We start from the raw sequence: 18238 nt of genomic DNA, 5'->3' as shown, positions 1-18238 counted from the left end.
GAGACGGTACTTTGGAATTACAAAACATTTATCAAATGCGCTAATCCTTTCAAAAGTATAAAAGCTGCCTTGTAATGAGCGAAACTAGAAATAAAAGACCAGATTATATTCACAATTTATTTAAATATCCACTATGAAGAACTAAGTAACTTGCCAATATGCATGTGTGGTATTCAATGCCATAAGAGTGCCAAAGTTTCGCTGCTGACAGAAACTAATGCAATAACATTAATTAATTATTTACTAGAGTAGGACTCATGCTATATTAATTTATCGATATTACAACGTATAAAGTTACAAAAAGTTTGGCCTTCAAAAAATGTAGTATCAAGAATTGAGACCAAATAGTGTTTGTTAGGAAGGACGAAAGCGTACAGACAGACAGCATGTCTTAGGCCCTGCCGGTAGTGACTCTTTGGCACACCACAAATATTGCAAATCCACTCAACCCTTCATCAAATAGCTTAATTCAGTAAGCACTTAACAATTAACACAAGCTTGTAACAAAATACTTCATTACATAATAAATTAACGCAATACAAAAATATCTTCTCGAGTATAACGCTTAAAACCTCTCTGGCCCCTAAATAACACCCAAAATAGTTTATCCATCTAGTCCCAGAAATGAAAATTTTTGGAAGAAGCCGTTGAATTATCCCTGCGTCATATTCTAAGCACTCTTGCCCTCATGCTGCGTCCATTCGGGCATCAAGTGCAGATCTGGCCACACTATGGGCGCCCACCACATCATGGCGAACCACGTCACTATGATGGTGGTCACCGTGGGCCCCGCACCAGCGACCATCTGTAAGTACAGTGAAAACCGGTTATAGCGACATGAAGGGACCACCGAATCTGGGCGCTATATCCAATAGTCGTTATAAACGGTACTCTTTTTATATGCATCTATTTAAAGGAGCCTTACTATTTAGTCGTTATAACCAATACGTCGCTATAACCGGTGTCGTTATAACCGGTTTCTACTGTATATTTTACCAAGACGATGATATTAGACTCCTTTCTCGTATGAGCTAGCATTGGGTCGCCCGATCATCAGAATTTGTGATCTCCATACCAAGATACTAAAATAGACATCACTACAATGATTTGTAAAATTATCAAATATCCAAATCAGACATTGAAGTGTATAGTCTCTGTGGAGTGCAGCCCCATTCTTTTCAGGAAATAACTGGCCATGCACTATTCACATGCCATACTAGTGAATAGTGCATGGCCAGTTATTTTCTGCAAACACTACTGATCGCGGGTAAAAAAGTTTAACGGGGTTAATAGATACACGCCACTGCAGAGGAACAGATGGTTGCGTTCCTTTATGAAAGGGAAAGATTTCCAGTCAGGCAGATTGTTGCTTGTGCCCGGCCGCGGTCCCTCCGACCGTTCCCATTCGGAGCTGGTATATATTGCAGCGCGTCACGCAAATTCTACCATTGCAATCCAAGATCGTCTGTCGCCATCAAGCGTAATTGCTGTCCGATATATCACTACAGACAAAGCGACGATAGCTTAGTTGGGTGTGGAACGGACGGACTTTGTAAATTATGGCTTGCTTTACCGGTGAAAGAAAACATCGTGAGGAAACCTGCATACTTGAGAAATTCTCTATAGGAATTTTAGAATGTGTGAAGTCTACCAATCCGCACTAGGCCAGCGTGGTGGACTAAGGCCTAATCTCTCTCAGTAGTAGAGGAGGCCCGTGCCCAGCATTGGGACAGTATATAATACAGGGCTGATATTATTACTATTATATCACTACAGTTGTGTCAATACCATATCGGTCTCTTCTCGCAGTTCCAGTGACGTTGATGAGATGGCGGTATGTATACTAATTGTACCGCCACAAAAGAATCTTGAATATCTTACCATCTTTCCTGTGGGAATATTGGCGGCGCTCTGCACGATGAGGTTTCCGGGCGTCCCCACCGGCAGCATGAAGCAGTAGGATGCGGTGATCCCCGACGCCATACAATACCACAACGGATTCTGGTTGATTTCCTTCGCCTGCAAGTTTTACCACGATTGCTGTTTAGTACCTTCAAATTGCAATGTTAATGTCCCAATTTATAAAATATTTTCTTTATCTGACCTTACTCAGATTTTTGATGGATGTAAGACACTTTTCAGATACTTTGTCATCATCATCATCATCAGCCTATATCTTTGTCCACTGCTAGACATAGGCCTCCTCCAATATGCGCCATTTCACTTTGTCTTCGGCCTGTCGCATCCAGTTCTTACCAGCGGCCTTTCGCAGATCGTCACTCTACCTAGCTGGATACTTTGTAGGAAATAATTATATTTCTCTAATCTTAGCAGCATATCCATGATACTTGTCTACAATTGGTACTAGATGACTGGGACTCATTAATACTGTAAAAAAATATAGTCCAAGACTCACCAACTGCATAGATATTGGCGAAAAGACGTTGCATACGGCCACGTTGGACGCAAAGTTGGTCACAAATATGACGAACACTATCACCAACAGCATCACCACCATATTAGGCAGCGACGCCAGGACCTGCAGGTACTCCCCTAGCTTCGCGTTCAGGCCGGACGTCTTCGCCGCGGAGGACAACGCGAAGCCGCCGCCTGCGAGCAACACACACTTCACGCTATCATATAAACCTACGTTTTGCCAGGTGTGTTCTGCCCCGTGCTGTGATAGAGGGAGAGCCTATCTGCATCATCATTTCAGCCGGGAATCGTCCACTGCTGGTCATAGGCCTCCCCCATTGAGCGCAACAGGGACTGGTTCTGGGCCGTCCTCATCCATCGGACTTCGGCAACCCTCACCAGATCGTCGATCCATCTCGTGGGGGGCCTGCCTACGCTGCGTCTCCCGGTTCGTGGTCGCCACTCCAGAACTTTTCCTCCCAACGGCCATCAGTTCTACGAGCTACGTGCCCTACCCAGTGCCACTTAAGTTTCGTAACTCTATCTACATATCGGGCACAAATCCTAAAACCGGACTAATAGTAAGGAGAAATGCTAATTATCATTTTATCCGACCCGGGTTTCGAACCTGGGATCTCAGAGCAGTATCTGTACCACGCATGCAATACAACTATACTACCGAGGCAGAGCTCCGACGTTAAGGCTATATAAAACAAAGTCAAGTATAAAACATTTATATTAGTCAAGATCAGCCGAAACGATTTTTATGATCTTGTTTTGTTGGATTTGTCTCCACCTTCAGTAGCAAAATAAGTATTAAATAATCAGACAATTTACATAAACAAAATACGAAGAATATTAATTTTATATGGAAGGACTTTTTTGATGATAAGAGAACAAATTGAGTCGTATCTAGTTCACCAGGTCATCTACATAGTATATTATGTACAACATACCTAAGAGAAACATGTAAGAGTATGGCATACTCGCGTTTAACACTTTCCAATCCAACACAGATTGCACAGACTTCTTGGGCAGGTCCTCGTAATCTGAAATTAACATTGCATTATAGGAAGCCAATCTCAACAGAGTTCAGCCCGGTACGCGGGAAGACGTTTAAGTCCAAGTTTGTGTGCGCAATACACAGGTACACTCTGTTTTTTCAGATTGAAGACTCTGTTCTTGGAGCTTACTTTGGACCAGATTTTTTTATACGGGAAATGCAATTTTTCCCCACTGCACCTGATGGTAAATCGAGTAGGGTCCAATAAAATATCGAGTAACGAGACATGATTATCCCTCGACAATCGAAAAAACAATGCCGGCCTGTTGGAAGTGGATATACACATTACACAGGCTGATGCCGGAACGCGACACACTTACGTGGGCCACTATGGCGGGTTTTAACATCTTATACGGAGGCCCCTACCCAAGCGGATATAAAATATATCCTACCACCAACAAATCATCATCATCATCTAAATCAGTTCAATGATTGAGCCCCTGAAACTTAGTTCAAATATATTTCCTTACATTTCGCATTACAGTTCTTGAATATTACCAACGACGAAGGCAGAAGGAACATCACGAAACAAACCAACATGGCCAGCGCTGAATCTCGAATGCTTTAAAAGAAAGTCACATTACAAGTTATGCTACCAGAAACAATACAACACAAGTCAAACTAGAACATTATTGAATTTAAAGATTTTTTATACAAAAGAAAATGTTGAGACGAGCTAGTTGCTCGTCTGTTATTAAGTACAGGATAGCCGATGAACATTGAACTGTAGCAACATCATCCAGAACATTGAATAAAGCACTGCGCTCGTTATTCGGAGGGGTACCTTTGCTGGTCTTTATATTCATTTTAATTTGTAATTTTATCTAGATGTCATTTGTATGAGAATGCTGCGCATACCTTTAATAGTCATATGTATCAGAAATTGTATTATTATTTGTGATTTTTAGATGCATGTGTCATTGGTGTGTTAATAAATAAATAAATATTATAATATATTTTTTGTTTAAAGAAATATATTTTCATTTTATAGGTAAATTCAACCAGCTAAAAATATTTCTTACTTTCTTACCTACCCAACCATACGCATACGAGTGGCTATAGCAATTTCACGTGAAAATAACGGATACGTACAACTTGTGATCCAAATCAAAGTGTTCTGCAATGACATCGCCCCAGCCGTCGAACATTTGCGGCGAACGACAGAAGAACGCGACCATCGCGCCTCCAAACAATATGATCACCATCTGCGGTATTTATGTTGAATCAACCGTTGAGGTTAAAAACAAACGTATTCCAATTGCTTAAAACTTAATTTCAATAAACCATCCTAATCTTAGGCTTCATTTACGGAGACACGTGGCGCCGCGCGTTGCGTGTGGTGTGACGTTTCGCGCCGCGTCGGACGCTTTTTTGGAAAAAAAACGCGGACTAAAGGGATTAAGCCCTCTTTCACAATTTCTTCGTAAATACTACTCATCACTTAAATGTAAGGTAACCAAATATACAAGTCACACGCTCATCTATACTCGCAAATAAATGTCAATATTTAATGTCCAATAAAATCTACTCGATACTTGTGAAATAGACACAATCTTCGATCGGGTCCTAAAAATAAAGCAATGAAAATAGTCATTTACAAGTACTTATGTGAAACTATATTACTTACCATCTCCCAGAATGTCATACTCCCCAATCTTTTCCAGTCATCGTCGATCGCCTTCTTGGCTGCAGCTTTGGCCTTATCCGTAATAAAAGCGGACTTCGCTGCTTCACTGCCGGGCCTGTGGAAACTCAACTTATTTACTGCTAAGTTTATTTCTTTCAGTAATATATCGCTACTACTAGATGCGTTTACATAAATGTCAATATTTCAATAGGTCTATAAAATTCTTTCTATAGTTCTACTCACTAAATTCTATGCATATTGCAAGTCTTGCAAGCTTTACAAATACAATAATCAGCTTCCCGTGATTGCTTACACGATAAGACATATGAAAATTGTCTCTTGCAAGTTTTCTACCTAATCTAAAACTTGCTCAATATTCTACGTATCGGTAATGTAGTTGTATTGTAATACGAATGCTACGGAGTTACAGATGTTGAATTCGAGTTATAGAACCATATTTCAGAAACAAAAAGGAGTGAGGCGGCACATCTACAGTTCCGTTTCAAACAATAAGGTTCCGGAACACCTAATTAACCCTTTTCCCCGTTCCTAATTTCCATATCATTCCAAAGGTCGACTACGCTCTATGTAATTAGTTATGGGCAGTAATCTAACTGCAGGTTTCCCCTCAATATAATAATAATGTATAAGGGCTTATAATATTAGGGGCCGTTCAAGTATTACGTAACGCAATTTTTGAAGATGTTTGAACCCCCCACCACCCATGTAACGCGCCGTAACGTTTTCCTGTACACCTCCGCTCCTCCTCTAAAATTTATGTAACCCTAAATTTCCATTTTTTTTTTCACAAAGTACCGGAAAATCGCTAAAATACCTTTGTTATTGTTTTAAAATAAAAAATCCAATGTTACATAGCGCGTTGTACGAATCCCCCCTCCCGCCTCTGTAACGCATCGTAACGTTTTACATGACCCCCCCTCGCCTCCAAATCGCGTTACGTAATACTTGAACGGCCACTTAGACAAAGAGGACTTTACTGCATATCAAAAAAAGAAATTCTTCTCGGTACACGTACCTCATGAATCCAAAATAAACCATAGCCAAATAGAAGAAGGTAAACGCTTCAAGCACGATTATGTACGGCACCGCGAACGCAGAGAACTTGGGGAACGAGAGATACTCGGGCGCCTCGGGGTATGCGCTGAAAAACATGGCTATCATCATCGGTTTATGTTAAAGAATTATTTAATTCTAAGATTCCATTTATTCTCAATTGCCTTTATTCATCATTATTGGTTGGCATCAAAAAGTTTTGGCATAAAATGCCCATTTTCTTCCTGACTAAACTTTTTCCAAAATGTATAGTGCAGACTTCAAAAATGATGGACACTCTCCTAAGAAATTATTGAAGTTACAGCGGTAACTACCCTTGCTGCTCAAAAAATCCACACCGTATATCTTATGATTTTGTTTATTTAGAAAAATGCTTAGACAAATTAACTTTGCCGGTTGTCTATTGTTTACTCCAAAACTGAATACAAAAAAAGGGTCACGTGATGTGAAGTGAGAATAAAATTTCACCGATAGCTGCTATCCACAGCCTCCAACATGGCCTGTCGGTTATTCTCTTTTAGCCCTTTAATCCCATCGCCAATCATTGCTGAACGCAGACACCCCCCTGCCCCGGCTGCTAATTTACTTAAAATATTACCTCATAAACAATCCCTTGAACACGAGATTGGTAGCCGTCCCAACTAAAGTCCCAATGCCTCCTGTAAAATTAATATTATTTAGCAAAAACGTTATACAAACCGTGAAGAAAAATAAAACTGCTTAAAAATATTATTTTCAGATCAGTCAAAACAGAAATGTGGGTAAACATATTTTATTTCTTCATAAAATGTCATATCTTTGTCTATTTCTTCGTTACAAGCATTAACGGTTCAAAGGAATCGTATCTCACCTATGGTAGCAGAGTAGGTCGCGGCGCAGAAGTAACAAGTGGTCATGTCGCTCGCAAACTTTTCACCATCCGGACCCTTTTCGTAAATTACCAAGATCCCTTGCTACGATACAAAGAAACTATATATAAAATTCAATAACTGTAATTAATATCACAATGGCTGGCTGAAATGACTGCCTCGGTGGCGTAGTTGTACTGCATGCGCGGTACGGCAGCGCTCTGAGATCCTGGGTTCAAATCCCGGGTCGGGCAAAATGATATTTGGGTTTTTCTGCTCAGTATCAGCCCGGAGTCTGGAATTGGTGCTCGATCATGGGACAGAACACACTTGGCGAAAAGTGGGTGCATTAATTGCGCCTCTGCATACCCACCCCTTCGGGGATAAATGCGTTATGTTGTGTATGTGTGTGTGTGTGTGTGTGTAATATCACAATGGTTAACAACGACAAATAAATTCAAAAGATACGGTCGAAGTCGCCAAATTATTTTAGTACTTAAGTAAAATAAATATAAATCATATTCTATGATGAAACGGCTGTCATTAATTCAAAACTAAAAAAAAATACGTACGTCTTCGAACACTTTCAACAGGGCAAATATGATCGGCACCATCATCGTCGTGGCGGCGGTGTTCGTGATCCACATCGACACAAAAGTGGTGACGGCGCACATCGCAAACAACAATCTGAACAACAGTATTTTGTAAATATAACGGATACATGATGCCGGATAAATAAAAGCCGGTAAACTTAGCACATTGCCGCGTTATGGGGAATGATTTTATACATAGCTTAGTTACACTTACATACGTATAAAAGAAAACTCTACCACGCGGTAGTGTTACTAAATTGTTTACCCACTATTAAACATCTTCAGATAATTCGCGATCTGGCTATTTGTTCTATAAAGAAAATTGGCTTCAAATTTCAAAATAATAAACCCATGATTTTGAAAAAGTAGAACCTTATATTTGAGCATTTACTCGAACACTATTTATTTATTTATTTGAAAACGGCTGAACCGATATCAATGCAGTTTTAATGCTAGGGTAAGTAACTATTGAGCTATAATTAAGTTACCACGGAGGTCATTGGGCAAAGATTTACACCTGATTGTAAAACAGCTATGATAAAACGACGCACTGCCTCAGTGGCGTAGTTGTATTGCCAGCGTCTTACGACTGCCACGCTTAAATCGCGGGACAGAATCCCGCGCCCGGCAAATTGATATTGAATTCTGAACGGGACGAACTGACTCCACTAGCTGCACATCTGCTTATCTCAAAGATAAAAAGCGTGAGAGCGTTTTTATGTGTGAGTGTGGTAAAATAATGGTACTCACTTGAAATGGGAGTAACCAATCATCCGTATGGCAGCGTATGCGAGACGCTTGTGCAGTCCAGACTGCTCCACGGCATACGCCAGCATGATACTGCCGAGGAACATCAGCACAGAGTCCTGTCGATAATTCTCTCATCACGTATCTGTTGCTGTTTAATTTCCCAGGGGTGTGAGCCACACGCGGAGAAGGGTTCTTGTCTATCAAAGCGCTACCTACTACGGTCATGTGTGGAATTACAATATTCAGTAATATGGGAATGTGAACAATAAGACCCATGGACAAATATTCCCTATACATAATAAATACATTTAAAAAAATATATATGCCATTCTGATAGATCGTGTTGTGCGGTGAGTTTCTTACACCGCTTGTTTTTCACAGCAATGACACGTTTAGAAACGGTGGTAGATTCATAACAATTTGAAAAAGTTTGTGGATAACATTGAGTGGATTTAGGCGAGTTTCTTAGAACACTAGGAACTTGAGCAATTCCAGTACCATTGTGCATCCCGGCATTTCGGAACCGCCCCTCGTGTGTAGAAGTATAACAACAGCTTTACTCAGGGAATAAGTAGCCGGTAAACCAATCATATCTGCCTAGGACAGTTACGAAAATGTAAATTGATCCCTTAAAAATACAATCTATTTTGTATACTTGTAAAACGTAGGCAGATATAATTGTAACTTTGACTTTTCGAACGACCAACACCTCAGTCCTCCTCGTGGTCATGATATAAAGTACGAAAACTGGTTTTATTTCGATAAACATGATTAAGCTAATATTATTATTAGAACTCACATTGATATACGCCTTGCAAGCAGTAGACGTACTCGCGACGCCCGTCAGAGGGAACACAACGACGGGCAAGAACGCAGTCACCGCCAAAGGAATGCACTCGGCCACCCAGAAGACGGCCATCACGAGTAAAGTGTACGCGCACCATTGGTAATGCTGAAACACCATATTATTATAGCATTGATATCAATCTATACATTTCCTTATAGAGATTTTGGCTCTCATTGCACAGGGACAGGAAATAGGTATTATGCACTTTTATTACTGTGCTATTATTCATTGACAATATGGTAATAGTGGTACACACACACACAACATCACGCATTTTATCCCCGAAGGAGTATACAGAGGCGCAACCATGGCACCCACTTTTCGCCAAGTGTGACCCGTCCCATATTGTGATAGGGGGCGAGCCTACCGCCATATCGGGCACAAATTCTAGACTCCGGGCTGATACTGAGCAGAAAAACCCAAATATCACTTTGCCCGACCCGGGATTCGAACCCAGGATCTCAGAGCGCTGCCGTACCGCGCATGCAGTACAACTACGCCACCGAGGCAGTTATCAGTGGTGAAGGGTCCATATAATCCGATTCCTGCCGGCTTCCCTTTATGTACAATTTAATTATCATCAGAACGTTTTGCAAACCGCATTCATGCATATTAGTACCATTATGTTGTTAGGTTCCATTTCGGAAAATTTCACCTTTCGCCACTGATGTTATATTATTGTATATTAGTTTGATTGTATTTGTAAGCTTATTATGGGTCTATTATCTAAAATAAAATTCATTTAATGTTTACTTATTATTATAATCAAAAATAAGCAAGGATCTAAGTGCTAACAAATGCAAATACTTTAAAATTTTATTATTGTGTTATTACATGACATTTATGGCGTAAAATGTAGACGCATAGCTTACTGTCACTCAGATTCAACGTTTGGCTCAAGGCAGGCTTTGTTAAAAAAAAACAAGTAAGTCAGGTGGGGCAAGTGCGCCGACGGGGTAAGTGCACCTGCCCTAAAAAAATCTAAAACTATTGATGTTATACAATTACTGCAATCTTATATCTATGCTACTAACTGAAATACAGTTCCACTAAAAAACACAAATGGCTCTGTTCATTTTAATACGATTTATTCGCCATTCTATTTTAAGTGTCATTTAGACCTGTAAACAGAGATGACCTCGTGAAAGATAACATGAAATATTTCAAGATATATAACAAATTTCTGTAAACCAGTAAGGTGAATACATAGTTTAAATCTTTTATTTTAACTTCCTGCCTGGATTTTATTTATATACACTAAAATAAAGGATTTTTAGCAATGAGAAAAAATGTACCTCAAAATTGTCGAGTAGGGCAAGTGCGCCACAGTTAGTAGTCGTATGGCGCACTTGCCCCTGATCCATATATAACCAACCTTTTTTGAGAATATGTTTTCCTAATATGAATTATTATTATTAAAATGTTATACTTAACAGCATAATTTTTTGTACTCAAGGTATTTTGTTTTGAGCCGACTTAAATAAAAGGGCGTATTAGTTAATTCGTCGTATATTTGTTGTTTTAGATGGTTCGTTTTTACAAAAGAAAAACTGAAATACCTTGGTCTAGACCAACTTTACGTGAAGAGGTTGCAAATGTTCGATCAGGAACGTTATCTGGGTATAATGCAGCTAAAACATATCAAATATCATAAAGTCAAATTCTACGTAATTGAGTTATAACGCATTCAAAATCGTTAATTCCTTCATTTTTGTATGTATTTTTTAGTTTTTAGAAATAAAATGGATTTCGTATTAGGGCTACCATTTTTTTATTACAACATATCCGCACACAAAACTAATATTAATACCTAAATATAGCAAAAGAAATTGTAAAATGTTTTGAAGCCCTGATTTACAAATATATGGCGCACTTACCCCGAATTTGATTTGACAGCCATAATTTGTTATAATATTGAGTGATTAAAAATTATCCAAGAGCAATGCGAGTAAAACCTATTTCTCTATGGACTAAAATGAGTGTTTTCTTTATAATGTTTCATATTGGCGTTTTTTGTACACAGGCGCACTTACCCCATTTCCGGAGGCAAGTGCGCCTACTTCCATTTTTTTTACTTTGAGCAATATATTATTAATTTATGGTCCGATTTCCTTGAATGGCTATAGGTTGTTATCACAAAATACCACATATCCTTAAAGTAATAAAATTACATTCTTAAGTCAGCACAAAAAGAAATTATTTTGCATTGAATCCAGCTATGAAAATTTTATGGCGCACTTCCCCCGACTGACCTTATGTCGCAACTGCCTTATAAAATCTAAAAATTGGTTTGCAAGATGTGTATAAATTTTTAAAAAAGGTTTTATAGTAGCCGACTACTTAAACTGATACCCGAACCCGATCGATGAAAACAATAACATTAAATTTGCGTCTCTGTATCTATTTAGAGGTTAGGTCCTCTTATATTTAATTTCTTGGCCAATTTTAAAGGGCCGACCTAACTATAGAAGAAATGATGCTGGCATCAAATTTTGAATCTTATATACTCGACAATTTAATGTACAGAATATTTATTGTTTTATAATCTTCATTTTAGTACTTTTGATACGAAATTGCTCTGTTTAACAATCAAAGATATGGTTAACAATATAAATTTAGCCATAAGCTTACCTTCCCCGGAAATGGAGTCACAATGCCTAAGAATAACAGAGGAGCTACGAGGCACAGCAGTCCACGCCAATGCGCCGATAGAAACATTTTGAACTTTTCGGACGTGGTCAGGAATGGTTCTTCTTTCTTGGCCCTAAAATACGATTTAAATTCACGTATTGGATTCCGACTGTCATGGACTCATTGCTACTAATATAATACACACAAACATCAAACATTTATCCCCGAAGGGGTATGCAGAGGTGCAACCAAGGCACCCACTTTTCGCCAAGTATGTTCCGTCCCATGATGTGATAGGGGGCGTGCCTATCACCATATCGGGCACAAACTCCAGAATCGGCTGATACTGAGCAGAAAAACCCAAATATCACTGCCCGGCACGGGATTCGAACCCAGGACCTCAGAACGCTGTCGTACCGCGCATGCAGTACCTACAACTACGTCACCGAGGTAGTCCAGTAATATGATAATACATTTTTTAAAGTACAACTTGGTAATTATATTACTGACTATGCTATTGATGTCACGTCTTTGGATAAAAAGTATAATGAATATTCCCGAAACTCTCGGAAGCTAATGGCGTTGGAAAGACGTGCGTTCAACGCGGCCCTCATTTGTATTCATCTCGATATTAGGAATAAAAGTTCTACCTAAGTAGTTAAGTACTTACATTATGAGAAGTTAATCTTAAAATTCACTGCAAAAAAGAAATTTCCGGTAATAAATCTTCTGTATGTTCTGCTTTGAACAATTTCAAATTGCTTATGCTACGAAAAGAACGTTCTTAATTCGAATTTAGAAAATTATATTTTCAATAATTATTTTCGGCCAGTATTTAGATATTTTTAAAAACACAATATAATTTATTTAGTCACGTTACCAGTTATGGACTACGTACGCATACCGTTTGGATATTTTTTCGGAAAAATCACCTCAAAACAATCTGATAAAACTTTCAAGCGCTTTCGAAAGTTTCTTGAAATATAAAAACGAGCATGTGACGCCCGTTCGGGACGTGCCATTATTGGATGATAGAAAACGTGGCCCGGCAACAGGCGAGCCGCGCGGCCCGGCTCAGTCGCCGAGCCGCCGGCACACCGCTCGTACTTATTTCACGAACTGCTAGTCCGGCAGTCGCACGACTCCGCGCATCCGATACAAAACTTGATATTGTGCATGTGCTAACGATGTAAACGATGTGTTGTGTTACGTTTCTTGTGAAGCATGTCCGTCATTAAACAGTGAAAGAAGAGTTCAGCATTCGACATCAACAGGTCGGTGTTATCACATCCCCAAATACATGCGGTTGATTTATGTTTAGTTTATTAGCGATCGAAGTTTTTAACTGAATGTTAAAAGTGTACGTAACGTGTGAAATATCTAGGTCTAATAATAAACTGGTAATGAGTGCGTTGTTCTTTAAACTTTATGTATTTTTTGCCGCGTTATAAGAGTCATTTTCATGAAGGAAAATTACTCCGGTAACGTATTTGCCACTTGGTGTGCATTTACATTAAATGTTATATTTATTGCATTGTCTTGGATAGTTATCGTATGCATTGTCTAATACTTATAGAATGTGATAGTAAGACGTTTTATGATACAGCAAATATTTTTTCTACTCATTATGCGCTTCTTACGCGATTTCGTAACCAGATCGGTAATTAAAATTTATCAATTATGAGTTTACTTTGATCATAGTAATTCAATTTATTTATGAACTAGCTTAGTTTTTTTGTAAATGTATTGTATAAGTAATCAAAACCATATTCATTACAAACCGTCTCGACCAATTTACTAATGAAAAGGGTTAAGAAAATATACCACCAAGCGATCCTATTTAGGTTAATTAGCATTTAAAAATCGAAAAGTTAAAGCTAGCAATACACGTACCTTCTTTCAGTATGATGGTACTCAAGTATTTTTACATATACTAGACAGTACCAGCAGGGCCGTAGCTAGACTTGAATTTAAGGTAGGGTAGCTGTAGTTAGGGCGGAGATAAAATGTTACTAAATCTGATCTGGTCAATCGATTTTTAACAAAATTCCCTTAAATCGAAAAGGGATTATTCCACCCATCAATACGAACAACTACTATGGCCCACTATGGGACCAACTTCCAAATCGTGAAATAAAAACCTGCTACTCCATATATTTTGATTGTATAATTTAGTTGAGTATTAAGGCAGGGCATTAGTATTTTCAGGTAGGGCATTGCCCCAAAATGCCCCCCCTTAGCCACGGCCCTGAGTACCAGGTACCTATTTACTGGCAGCCCATTTGATATAGCTCTCTCTAAGATATAACATCTCTCTTAGAAACAGCAGCTAAAATCTAATGTTCATTATCTCCTATCTTTTATAAATATTGGCTTACGAAGGTACTATAAAAAAAATTACCTACCTCATACATACGTATTTGACCTAATTTATGGGAAATGCAAACTTAGTAAATGGTTAGTTAAGTGAAATTTACTTACATGAGTACTATGAAATGTTCTTTAAATCCCTCAGCCTCAAGAGTTAAATTTGGTTAAAATTGCAATATAAATGGAAAAATATTGTGTTTGTTCAAAGAGTGCTACGATTATTAAAAGCATACATTGGGAAGATAATCATACAAAAATGTTGCACTTATGCGATGTTTATTCAATCTACCGTGAAATAGCAAAACACCAATATAAAATACCTTATATTTTTTTCCATATCGTAATTTATACGCTTTTAATACGTATATTTTCTGCAATTTTTGTATCAATGTTGTCACGCCAAAATTTCCAATAAGACAATGACTTGACGGGTTTTCTCGTCACTTCTACCACAATGTCTGAAAACGAAGGTTTTCAACCAGTGCGTCCTACCTGTCATGACCTACGGTGCCGAGACGTGGACGCTCACAGTACGGCTGGTCCACCAGCTCAAAGTCGCTCAGCGAGCTATGGAACGTGCTATGCTCGGAGTTTCTCTGAAGGATAAACTTCGTAACGAGGTCATTTGTCAGAGAACCAATGTCACCGACATAGCACACAGGATTAGCAAACTGAAGTGGCAGTGGGCAGGGCATATCTGTCGAAGAACCGATAACCGATGGGGTAAACGAGTTCTTGAGTGGAGACCACGGCTCGGCAAACGTAGTGTAGGACGCCCTCCAGCTAGGTGGAGTGACGATCTGCGAAAGGTCGCCGGTAAGAACTGGATGCGACAGGCCGAAAACAGGGTAAAATGGCGTATATTGGAGGAGGCCTATGTCCAGCAGTGGACAAAGATATAGGCTGATGATGATGATGATGAATGACTTAAATCAGGTGCTATTTGATAATAACTTATGGAGCAAAAATTTGGTCGTCATGTCCGATCTAAAACTATGTTGATTAATGTTTTTATGTATTTTGTATTATTCTTGCATCAAGTATTCGATTGGACAAGTTTTGCATGCAGTTGACCGCGGAGTGACAATCTATATTTAAATCTTCCAACAAATATATGCACAGTTCTTGCGTAGTTTTTATTTCATTAACTTACAAGCAGGCAATAACGGTATCATTAAAAATGTGCCATATATTATCTAAGATTTATTTTCGCGGGAAAAGAACAGTTTATACCACCACTTGGAGGGGGAGTGGAATGGTTATGTTGGTTTCACCAGTCTTACGGTCCAATGTCGACACTCGGGAGTATAGCATCATCCGAGTGAGCATTAGACCGAGTCTCTCACCCCTGTATACCCATACACCGGCATACCAACTAAAACCCACGGTGGCCTTCTGCGCATACGGGACGGCCTCGAGGTATCTTGTTGCAGTAAAATAGCTGCTGGGAACCGTCCCTCATAGATCTAAAGTACACTTTTATTCTTAACTATTCATATTCAAATCAAGATTCAGAAGACGAATAATAATAATATCAGCCCCGTATTATATACTGTACCACTGCTGGGCACGAGCCTCCTCTACTAATGAGAGGGGTTAGGCCTTAGTCCAGCACGCTGGCCGAATGCGGATTGGTAGACTTCACAAACCCTCAAAATTCCTATAGAGAATTTCTCAGGTATGCAGGTTTCCTCGCGATATTTTCCTTTACAGTTAAAGCAAGTGATAATTTACAAATATATACATGATTTTTTAAGAAAAGTCAGAAGTGTGTGTCCTTGGGATTCGAACCTGCGGACATTCATCTCGGCAGTCCGTTCCACACCCAACTAGGCTATCGCCGCTTCAGAAGACTTCCACGCAGACAAACGTAATATTTCTAACGAAAAATCCAGGGTAACATTACGTCTACAACATCAATCTTTATATTACGTTGTTTCATGTTATTGTTATTACTCAGAGTAGAAACTGGACAGTCATAATGTTCATTACACATTACGTTGTCGGAAACGAAGTAGATTATAAAAATGTTAATGAGCGAGGAAGCAAAGCCCACGTTTTCGTCACGCGGGTATTTTTTTGTTATGACACGACTATGAATAATTTAGATCTGATTATAAGGTTCAATTTAGTCCTAACTATGACTGCAAGACATGATTAGCAATAGCGAGGGGAAAAGTTTTCCAAAAGGTAACCCGGCACAATATACGGGTCATTTTGACATTGAATATGGTGTTTCAATGTATTTCTGACTGAAAGTATGATGTTGTCGCTGCAACGAATTCTAGAGTAGTAGTTACATTAGGGCGCGTAAAATTAAAATTACTTTTTATTGATATTTATTTTGTTCGAAACTTACACTTTTTTATTTTACGTCTACGGCTCAAGTAACTTATTGCAAAATATTGTTTCGAACTAGATAAGTATGTGGTTTCATTTTGTAACGAAATGTCGAAATGACCCTGTATAGATACTAATACTTGTATGCATTAACACAGTCTGCAAATCGTACTAATATAATTATATTTTACATAAATTACGAAAAGGAAGACGGCAGGAATCGGGATACGGACTCTTCGCCACTGAAAACTACGGCTATGACTATGGTCGAGGGGGACTGAGATGTTGGTCATCCGAAAAGTAAAAGTTACAATACGTACACGAATATATTTGACAATACAGTACCTATAAATTATGTCGGGTTGCGTTCCGGGAAATTTCATGTTTCACCTTGATAGCATTATCTTAAGGTCTAACATTCGCGTAAACATAAATAATTGCATTTCATATGTGGACTACTACCACTTCGTGTTCCATTACGCAAGCAAAACTACGAACAAAAGCTAAAACATTACTAAACAATTCATTTATGAAGTTACACTCAACAGCAAAATTATTTATTAAATGTGATAATAATCGATGACCGGTAAACTCTAAAATAGCGGAAAAGAATCATCTGGAAACAAAATAACTGAAATATCGAGAAACAGTGTGGGTGATGGAATGAACGGCTTATTAAAACCACCTACAATGATCACCTGTTTTCACCAGATCTATTTTAATACAAGTGTCGTGACATGGAATATATGTTTAAACTGAACTAGTTTTTTTACAATATTTTTCTTTTTTCCGCTTTAAGAAAATGCTTATCACGTAGGCGTACAGTTGCACTTATGATCTCAGAACATGTAAGAATAGTTCTAACTAAATTACATTTAAAATTATTTGACTTTTGATATTTTAAATGAAGAATAAATTTAATTAAAAAGAAAACAAAAGTAAACCAAAGAAGCCAGCTCGGGCTGGCATGTAAGGGAAAATAAAGAGATAACGCATCGCGTTCCTCACCGGTGAGGACGATATGAGCCCTAGCCTAACTTATCTTACAACCTTCTGCTAACTTAAAGTCTATTGGCGGGTATAAAATAACCACAAAATTCAGGGATAATGTCTGTCTGAATTGCAAATACTGAGCGGTCGTTTCACAGCTCAAATTTCAACTTTACGTTTATCGGGTACCTAACGTTGAGCAGTAATCTTAGTTATATTATTTAAAAGTATTATCTTACTTCTTACTAATATTATAAACGCGAAAGTTTGTAAAATTGTTTGGATTTTTATAAGAAGTGCACGTGAAAGCAGTTGAACGGATTTGGATATAATTTGGCATAGAAATAGACCATGTCCTAGATTAACAAATACTATTTTTAACCCGGTAATTTGCTGCGATGGGAAATAATACACATTTTTAATATAATTTTTAAATAGATAGCGTTGATTTACGGATGGCATCGTGGATTGCTATTGTGATAGTACTTTTTACACGGGCGAAGTCGCGTCCACTACCTAGTCTTACTTAAATTCTTTTTTATTCTAAAATTTTAATATTATTGGAGATAATACGATGCGTTGCGATGAACTGTAAATCCTCAATTATTCATAACAATCATTAAAACATCATATAAGTGTTAAAGTGATTCTTACATATCAGTCTTTAAAAAGGGTAGGAATACCCTACTG

General features: G+C 38.4%; 1 protein-coding gene across 1 annotated transcript; it reads right to left on the bottom strand.

Moving 5' to 3' along the window:
* Positions 1-103: 103 nt before the first annotated feature.
* On the bottom strand, positions 104-12629 carry LOC115451969 (protein I'm not dead yet). The gene is made up of 15 exons (XM_030180399.2): positions 12519-12629; positions 11849-11981; positions 9170-9322; positions 8371-8486; positions 7600-7714; positions 7030-7132; positions 6778-6838; positions 6142-6267; positions 5106-5220; positions 4571-4683; positions 3949-4040; positions 3372-3464; positions 2417-2610; positions 1882-2019; positions 104-805 (listed from the first exon to the last, which is right to left on the bottom strand). Coding segments are annotated over exons 1-15 (1689 nt in total). The 5' UTR covers positions 12521-12629; the 3' UTR covers positions 104-670.
* Positions 12630-18238: the final 5609 nt, after the last annotated feature.

Source organism: Manduca sexta, chromosome 12 (assembly GCF_014839805.1).
Source record: "Manduca sexta isolate Smith_Timp_Sample1 chromosome 12, JHU_Msex_v1.0, whole genome shotgun sequence".
In the NCBI taxonomy this organism is placed as follows: Eukaryota; Metazoa; Arthropoda; class Insecta; order Lepidoptera; family Sphingidae; genus Manduca; species Manduca sexta.
This window is presented reverse-complemented; position numbering and strand designations above follow the sequence as displayed.